General features: G+C 36.6%; 1 protein-coding gene across 1 annotated transcript in view; it reads right to left on the bottom strand.

Annotated features, from left to right (window-relative positions):
• Window positions 1-1,893: 1,893 nt before the first annotated feature.
• Window positions 1,894-9,829, bottom strand: part of adgrg6 (adhesion G protein-coupled receptor G6) — a 108,354-nt gene continuing 100,418 nt past the window's right edge. Inside the window, exon 33 of the mRNA XM_059355875.1 lies at window positions 1,894-3,360. Within this exon, the coding sequence (XP_059211858.1) occupies window positions 3,149-3,360 (212 nt within the window). The 3' untranslated portion in view covers window positions 1,894-3,148. The remainder of the gene's footprint in view (window positions 3,361-9,829) is intronic.

The following is a 9,829-nucleotide window of genomic DNA, read 5'->3' as shown; positions in this document are numbered from 1 at the left end:
AGTTCTGGCAACCACAGCTGCTGTTTTTTTTTTTACGTAAAAACAACAGTTTTTTTTACAGTGTACCTATAATCACCCATTAGGCTGGCCAGTTAAAAAAACGTTAAAAAACTTTAAAGCAGTTTGTCTCAGTTTTATCCTTTGTGTAGTTACTGCAGTTAGACTCTGTAGGGCAGCGTTCAGGGGGAAGATTAACTTTTGTTGCATCTGATTTGTACGGTGGCCTTGAAGTGCAAAACACAACGGCAAAACAAAAATCACAACAGCAAATCAAAAATCAAAACAGCAAATCAAAAAACACAACAGCGAATCAGAAAACATTTGATGTTTGATTGATGTTAATTTGTAATTAAAAGTAATTTTTCGTTGTGTTTCTTGATTTGTTGTTGTGTTTTGTTTTTTTGTTGTCTTAAGTAATTTGTTGTCGTGTTTTTTGATTAATTGTTGTGTTTCTTGATTTGTTGTCGTATTTTTTGATCTGTTGTGTTTTCTGTTTTGTTGTTGTGTTTCTTAGTTTGTCGTTGTGTTTTTCTGATTTGCTGTTGTGATTTTTGATTTGTTGTTGTCTTAAGTAATTTTTTGTCATGTTTCATGATTTGTTGTTGTGTTTTGTTTTTTGTTGTCTTAATTAATTTGTTGTCGTGTTTTTTGATTAATTGTTGTGTTTCTTGATTTGTTGTTGTGTTTCTTGATTTGTTGTTGTGTTTCTTGATTTGTTGTTGTGTTTCTTGATTTGTTGTGTTTTTTTGATTTGTTGTTGTGTTTCTGAGTTTGCCGTTGTGTTTTCTGCTTTGTTGTGTTTTCTGTTTTGTCGTTGTATTTCTTGATTTGTTGTTGTGTTTCTTGATTTGTTGTGTTTTTTCGATTTGTTGTTGTGTTTCTGAGTTTGCCGTCGTGTTTTCTGTTTTGTTGTGTTTTCTGTTTTGTCGTTGTATTTCTTGATTTGTTGTTGTGTTTTCTGATTTGTTGTTGTGTTTTTGTGATTTGCCCTTCAGGGCCACCGTAGCTTTGTGGCCACGACTCCCCGGCGGTGAATGGCGTGCTGACTCAGCAGGAGTGGGTTTGTGTGTTCAGTCCCAGTGACCCCTCCAGGACCCGGCCAAGGCATGAACAAAAACAACCATCCAAAGACTTTATAACACTATAGAATAAGGCACATAGAATAGATAGATCATCAATATTTACATGGGATATGGCTCCACACACACACAGTTCAAACAAACATCACAGTATTAAAATAACATAACAGCCCACTTTCCTTCCACCACAACTTTTCCCCTCCTTATCTACCTTCCTCTCCTCCGCTCCCTTTCATTTCTTCTCAGTTACAGTCTGGCAGCCCAGTCTGTCGTTCCATATGATACAGTAGAATCACATCGAGGTTCTCTGACCACCCCGAAGCTCTCCGACACCCCCTGATGATCCAGGAGGCGTCGGGGTTAAATCCAGAACTTTGTCCAAGATTATCTCAACGTGCTCTCTGGGTTTGTGTTGCAGCACGGCTTCCTGTCCAGACAGTGGATCGACACGGAGCCTTAATGTAGCTTCATCTAGGTGAAAAAATTAATATTCTATCACACGAACCAACCAGCTCTTCATGAATCGTGATGAGTAGATATAGAACTGAACTTTTTGATAATCAGTGTAACTGAAACCAGTTCTACTGTGTCTGGGGACAGTGTAAAGGATTAAACATGTAAATTAACTGATTCAGAGCTCCAGGGGCAAAGTATTAAACATGACAGGAGAGAGACTGGGTTCTAGAATGTTGGACAGGGGGTCTTTTGGAGTCCTGGGGGGTTCTGGAATGTTGATTGGGGGGTTTCCGAACCCTGGAGGGTTCTATAATGTTAGTTGGGGGGGGGGGGGGGGGGTTTATTGTATTCATGCATATTTTATTTTGTGCGGGCAGTACATTTTACATTTTATTTTATTTATTTTTATCCCATTTTTAATTTATTGCATCTTACTGATCTATTGTTTACTACATCTCTTTGTATTGTGTTATGTATTTATTGTTTGTGCAGCACTTTGGAAACCTTGTGTTTGCTAAAATTGTGCTATATAAATAAAGGGGATTGGATTGGATTGGATTGGGTTCAGAATCCTGTAGAGTTCTAGAATGTTAGAATGGTTAGGGTTTTTTTCGGAATCCGGGAGGGTTCTAGAATGTTGGATCGGGGTTCTTTCAGAAACCGGGAGGGTTCTAGATTTTACTTGGGGGGGTTTCAGAATCCGGGAGGGTTCTAGAATGTTGGTAAGGGTTTTATTTCAGAATCCTGGAGGGTTCTAGGATGTTAGTTAGGGTTCTTTTTTTCTGAATCCTGGAGGGTTCTAAAATGTTGGTTGGTTATGGGTTTTATTTCAGAAACCGGGAGGGTTCAAGATTGTTAGTTGGGGGGGGGGGTTCAGAATCCTGGAGGGTTCTGGAACGTCGGACAGGGGTCTTTTGGAATCCTAAGGGGTTCTAGAATATTGATTAGGGGGGAGGGTTTTCGGATGTTAGTCAGGGTTTTTGTTTTAATCCTGGGGTGTTCTAGAATGTTGGACAGGGGGTCTTTTGGAATCCTGGAGGGTTCTAGATTGTTAGTTTGGGGGGGTTCAGAAACCTGCAGGGTTCTAGAATGTTGCTCGGTTATGGGTTTCATTTCAGAATCCTGGAGAATGTTCGTTGGTTATGGGTCTTATTTCAGAACCCTGGAGGGATCTAGAATGTTGGTCGGTTATGGGTCTTACTTCAGAACCCTGGAGGGATCTAGAATGTTGGTCGGTTATGGGTCTTACTTCAGAACCCTGGAGGGTTCTAGAATGTTGGCGGCTCCTCCGTTACCGTCCTTGGACTTGTTTAGTCCGTCCCTTCTGGCTGAGGCTGTGGGAAAGAGCTCCAGAGAGTCCGGGGCGGTTCCGGAAAACAAAAACTATTTTTAAGTGTTGAGGCTCACAGAGAGTTCTCGAGTGTTAGGAGCAGTTGAAGAGTACAAAAGGGTTCTAGAGCGTTGGGTGGCGGGTCCAGAACAAAAGCGAAGCCTTAAATAACGTCACGGGCACTTCCAGAACAGTGTTTTCATATCAGAAGCTTTGAAACCTCCTCCGACACGAGGTTTACGTAGATCCAAAACACAAGGCGGGTTGGGTTGGGGGTCCCTCTCTAGAACCTGGTGCTGTGGGCGAAGCTGTCGGACATGATGATGTTCTTGTAGAAGTTGTCGGAGCGCGTGGAGCAGTAACCTTTGACCTTATCGATCATCTGGCTGACGGGGAGGATGGAGGAGGAGGAGGACGAGGAGGTGGGCTCCACTTCGGAGGAGGAGGAGCAGGAGGAGACGCACTTGGGGCCGGTCTGGGTGGAGTAACATTTATCTGAGAACAAAACACAAGGGACACACATGGATTATTGATTCATCTTGTAATATTATTGAGTTGTTGGGCAATAATTCCTCCCTTGCAGCATGTAATGGAGACAGAATTACCGCTTTAATTAAGGTGGTATGTTTTAATACGGCAGCAACACGTATCGGAGAGGAATTTATAATTATTTCACAGCAAGAAAAACAAGACAAGGCTTCAATTACACACATAATAACTGAAGCAGAGTTTAAATGAAACCTCCAGGAGAGTGAAGCAAGGCGAGGAATGTAAGCGAGGGCAAAACGTCCAAGACAAACTGAAGGTTTTATTCTACATTCATCATAGATGTATATGGGTAGGGATAATACCTGGTGTGTGAAAACCAAACAAGCCAAAGAAGGAACCTTCAGGATGGCCTGGAGCCAAAAGTAACCGTCTACAAAATGTGTTACTTGTGCAAACATCAAAAAGGGTTCATGAAGTCTGAATCAGACATCTGTCGAACACAGTTTGAGACTTGAAATTCCATGGTTGGGTCAGCGAGTGAGCTCGGTCCATCTGTGGATGGGGACCGCATGTTGTCAAGGTTCTGATGCGATCGAGAAAATAGCACTTGAAATTGATTATTGAGGACTGATCGGTGGCACAGGCCAGCACATGCGTTTCAGTAAATACCAGAGCAGGAAACATGTAATCTCATGTCACTTTCCCAATGGATTCTCTTATATTTACTCTGTGGAGTCGTATACGGCTAGTTTGTCCATTTTTTAGTCCTTTTCATGTCTTTTTGTGCCTTTTTTAGTTATTTTGTTTCTTTTTTTTTGTAATTGTGTGTCTTTTTTGGTAATTTGTGTCTTTTTTGGTAATTTTGTGTCTGTTGTTGCGTATTTTTTAGCTATTTTGTGTCTCTTTTTTTTGGTCATTTTGTGTCTTCTGTGGGTTTCTTTGGTTACTCTGTCTTCTCATTTTGTGTCTTTTTTGGTCATTTGTGTCTTTTTTGTGTCTTTTTTGGTAATTTGTGTCTTTTTGGTATTTTTGTGTCTGCTGTGTCTTTTTTTAGTTATTTTGTGTCTTTTTTTGGTCTTTTTTGGTAATTTTGTGTCTGTTGTTGTTTCTTTTTGGTTATTCTGTCTTCTCATTTTGTGTCTTTTTGGGTCATTTGTGTCTTTTTTGGTACTTTTGTGTCTGTTGTTGTGTCTTTATTAGTTATTTTGTATATTTTTTGGTCATTTGTGTCTTTTTGGTAATTTTGTGTCTGATGTTGTGTCTTTATTAGTTATTTTGTGTCTTTTTTGGTCATTTTGTGTCTTCTGTGGGTTTTTTTGGTTATTCTGTCTTCTCATTTTGTGTCTTTTTTTTTGTCATTTTGTGTCTTTTTTGGTCTTTCTATTTATATCTTGTCACAGGTCTGTGTTAACTTTCGAACAGAGAACTACGCTGCGTGCCAGGCAATCTGGTGGTGGTCTGGTGTTTTTCTCTGGTTGCTCTGGCGTCCTTTCCTCTCAGGGCCTTTTGCAATCCAAAGAGTTTCAGAGCCAGAGAATAAAACAGGGAGGCCTAGTGAAGCCGTCCAACAGCAGCCTCATTTATAAAGGCATATTTTGATTTCATTTTTCACTTCATCCAGAGATCACTCTTCAGAATGTGTGCATACCTGATCTGGAGAGACAACTACAAAAAGTGCTCTGTTTGGATACTATTATTGTCATGCTGCTAGACTGGTATTTGGGTCTTGAAAGCTCTCCGCTAATGTCAGGGTTTAGCTGCAGATATGTTTTGGTTCCACTTCAGAGAACATGATGGGGAGCACAGGAGAGACGGGTGGTACACAATCAACACACTGCAAAAAGACACCTCTCTAAAAGAAGAAAAAAGTACAAAAATGAGGTGAATTTTGCTTAAAAATAGTAAAATTATCTGCTTACGGAACAAGAAAAGTTGGCTTGTCAAGACTTTCCAAAACCAGTAAAAATATCTAATCTCAATGAACCCACAAATACCTTAGAATTAGTGTATTCTAACTGATAACAAGTGACTTTTTTTATTGTTGTTGTTAAATGTTTCATGTTAAATGTTTAAATATCAAGTTTACAGCTCTGTGCCAATGTACTAGTTAATGACATACACACTACACAACAATACACACTTCTATTGGTTCATTGATCATAAAACTATTGATTCCAAGGCTCAAATTATGTCAAAGTTATGATTTCTTAGTTATGCTTGAAATAAGAAATTATTACTTTGAAATAGCAGTTGTATATATGTGACTAAAAAAGACACAAAATGACACAAAATGACACAAAATGACGAAAAAAAAACAAAAATACACAAAATGACGAAAAAACGACACGTTGTGATTTCTTAGCTATGCTTGAAATAAGAAATTATGACTTTAAAATAGCAATTTTATCCATATGACTAAAAAAATACATAAAGTGACAAAAAAAAGACACAAAATGACTAAAAAAGACACAAAATGACACAAAATGACTAAAAAAAGACACAAAATGACAAATAAAAACACAAAATGACTAAAAAAGACACAAAATGACTAATAAAAGACACAAAATGACTAAAAAAAGACACAAAATGACCAAAAAAGACACAAAATGACTAAAAAAAGACACAAAATGACTTAAAAAAAACCCACAAAATGACTAAAAAAGACACAAAATGATTAAAATAGACACAAAATGACTAAAAAAGACACAAAATGACTAAAGAAAGACACAAAATGACTAAAAAAAGACACAAAATGACCAAAAAAGACACAAAATGACTTAAAAAAAGACACAAAATGACTAAAAAAGACACAAAATGACTAAAAAAAGACACAAAATGACCAAAAAAAACATAAAATAACTTAAAAAAGACACAAAATTACTAAAAAAGACACAAAATTACTAAAACAAACACACAAAATGATACAAAATGACTTTATAGTTGTAAGTTTTGGTGAAACAGCTTTGTAACTGTTGATATTCTAGTTCCCAGCATGTATTTACTCAGTATAGGTGATAAAATCTCAGTAACAAGCTGTAATTTAGATCATTAAGGACCAAAACACTTCAAACAAGTGAAGCAGTGGAACATAAAAACTGCTGACTAAGAAGAACTATCTGATCAGACATTAATAAGGTACGTGTCCTCTTGATCTGACATATTTATTTTAGATCTGAGTTAGAGTTCAGTTTCTGCAGTGCAGGCTGTTGGAGGTGCAAAGATTCGAGGTGGTTCTCATTGTTCTGTCGCGGGCGCCAACGAAAATATGAAGAAGCTGAAAACAGGTTTCCTTTGACTGAACTATAATGGTGATGCTTGGTCTGGAGCGTGTTCTGCATCCTATTTGAATAAGGCCCTCCGGCTATACTGGCACTGGTGGTGAAAACAAATGATGGTATGAGATGGTAAACCAGCAGCAGACGCCCAGATCAAGTAGCAGATGATTCCTATCATGTAGCTCTAACAGTATGTGGTGCAGAAAGAAAAAGGACGAGAAGCACCTTCTGGAAACCTTAACCCTTCACCAGGTGAAGAACTATATCTGGTAACTTCAGTGGAGATCTAACTGGTCCCCGTGTCTCTCTGTTTGGTCGTAGAACCACATGGAGTTATTCCAGATAATCAGCAAAGATCAGGCTTTGTTTGTCTTCTTTTGGTCATTTGTGTCTTTTTTGGTAATTTTGTGTCTGTTGTGTCTTTTTTAGTTATTTTGTGTCTGTTGTGTCTTTTTTAGTTATTTTGTGTCTTTTTTTGGTCATTTGTGTCTTTTTTGGTAATTTTGTGTCTTTTTTTGGTCATTTGTGTCTGTTGTTGTGTCTTTTTTAGTTATTTTGTGTCTTTTTCTGGTCATTTGTGTCTTTTTTTGTGTCTTTTCTGGTAATTTTGTGTCTGTTGTTTTGTCTTTTTTAGTTATTTTGTGTCTTTTTTAGGTCATTTGTGTCTTTTTTGGTAATTTTGTGTCTGTTGTTGTGTCTTTTTTAGTTATTTTGTGTCTTTTTTTGGTCATTTGTGTCTTTTTTGTGTCTTTTTTGGTAATTTTGTGTCTGTTGTGTCTTTTTTAGTTATTTTGTGTCTTTTTTTGGTCATTTGTGTCTTTTTTGTGTCTTTTTTGGTAATTTTGTGTCTGTTGTTGTGTCTTTTTTAGTTATTTTGTGTCTTTTTTTGGTCATTTGTGTCTTTTTTGGTAATTTTGTGTCTGTTGTGTCTTTTTTAGTTATTTTGTGTCTTCTTTTGGTCATTTGTGTTTTTTTGTGTCTTTTTTGGTAATTTTGTGTCCGTTGTTGTGTCTTTAGTTATTTTGTGTCTTTTTTTGGTCATTTGTGTCTTTTTTGGTAATTTTGTGTCTGTTGTTGTGTCTTTTTTAGTTATTTTGTGTCTTTTTTTGGTCATTTGTGTCTTTTTTGTGTCTTTTTTGGTAATTTTGTGCCTGTTGTTGTGTCTTTTTTTGGTCATTTGTGTCTTTTTTTGGTCATTTGTGTCTTTTTTGGTGATTTTGTGTCTGTTGTTGTGTCTTTTTTAGTTATTTTGTGTCTTTTTTTGGTCATTTGTGTCTTTTTTGGTAATTTTGTGTCTGTTGTGTCTTTTTTAGTTATTTTGTGTCTTTTTTTGGTCATTTGTGTCTTTTTTGTGTCTTTTTTGGTAATTTTGTGCCTGTTGTTGTGTCTTTTTTAGTTATTTTGTGTCTTTTTTTGGTAATTTGTGTCTGTTGTTGTGTCTTTTTTAGTTATTTTGTGTCTTTTTTTGGTCATTTGTGTCTTTTTTGGTAATTTTGTGTCTGTTGTGTCTTTTTTTCTCATTTTGTGTCTTTTTTTGGTCTGCTTTGTTTTTATGTCTGAATGTGATGAAGAAGCCATGCTTTGGTGCTTTTGGAGACTCCAGAAGGTTAACAGGATTAATGGACACAAAGCAGTTTTGTTTTACTACGTCACAGACACCATGACATCTGACCAATCAGTATGATAATAATATAATAATATTCACTTTATTGACCTTGACTTCCGATGTAAAAATTAAAATTAAAATAGAAAATCTGCAAGAAACAGTCGTACAAACAGAGTTATTCTTCAGTGACTTGCACGAGGAGAACTTGAATATGACGGCATATTAGAGGTTATATTACGAGAAAAAAGTTGCAAATTTACTAGATTAAAGTGTCAAATCTACAAGAAAAAAAGTTGCAGATTTACGAGCTTTAAAGTGGCAAATCTGCGTGAAAAAAGTCACAGATTTACGAGGAAAAAAGTGGAAAAAAGCAACTATTTTCTTGCAGATTCACCACTTTAAACCTCATAAATCTGCACATTTTGTTCTCGTAGATTTGCCACTTTAATCTTGTAAACTCCAGTATTCTCTAGGGTTGAAATTTGGAATTTGCAAGTATTTCAATGAGTGTCCTATTAAGGGTTAACCCATAAGAACCCATGGGTGACAAACACTTTAAATCTTCTATAATCTCCCATATTCATCTTTATGCTTCACATTAACTCATTAAATCCCTAAGCGACGTATACTCAACACCTGGTGTGGTGGTCATGTGACTTTAACAGGAAGTGACTTCTCCAAAATGTGATGATGTGTTATTTCAAAAAGCTTATTTTTTGTTACCAGGCTAAGTTTAAACCCATTTAACAATTTTAATCTGTTAATAGGGTGCCCTTTATTGGATTTAACTTGTTCTGACCATATTTCCTGAACAAATTAAAGTCAAACTTTTGCTATATTTATGCTATGGAGATGCAAACAAAAAGGCACATGGTTATTTGTTTTTATTTATTATTGATGTGTTATTATTTTGTTAATTAAAAACAAATCTGACAAATAATGTATTGTTAAACAGCACTATTAATGTCACAATTTTGACAAATGTTGTGGCGATGCGACGAAAAAGGTAAATTTGTGTTTCTGTAAGCAGAAAATGTGTCTATTTTCTTTCATTAAATAAGAAATATTAGAAACATAAAAACCATAAATACCCATTGTAACTTGTATGTCACATCACAAATCTTTGACATTTACGGATATATTTTTTTTTTTAAATCATAAATGTGCGGTCCACTTGGTCTGTGGTATAATCCCCCATAATCTTCCTTCAATGATAAATAGGTCTGGGTTCTTATGGGTTAAAAACAGAGCTTTAACCAATGCTGTCACATTGACGGCTGTAGGTTTTTCCCCATGACGGGATAACAATGTGTGCAGCAGACAGATATTAAAGTGGACTCCCTTGATGAGTACTTGAAGGTTTCCATCAGGGTTAGCCAAGGAGCAAGCTGCAACTGCTGACTTCTGACCAATGGAAGAACAGCAACATTAGCCACAGAGTGTAGTCTGTGAGTCTGGAAACAGCTGATTGCTGGTTTCATTCCCAGGTCATCAGCACTAACAGAGGACACAACATGACGTTATCGCAATCAGATTCAACCATCAACTCTCTTTCTCCAGAATCCACACCAGTTTCTAACAGTATCAGATGATT

This window comes from Centropristis striata, chromosome 18 (genome assembly GCF_030273125.1).
Source record: "Centropristis striata isolate RG_2023a ecotype Rhode Island chromosome 18, C.striata_1.0, whole genome shotgun sequence".
NCBI classification, from domain to species: domain Eukaryota; kingdom Metazoa; phylum Chordata; class Actinopteri; order Perciformes; family Serranidae; genus Centropristis; species Centropristis striata.
Note: the sequence above shows the minus strand (reverse complement) of the source record. Positions and strands in the feature narration are given on the sequence as shown.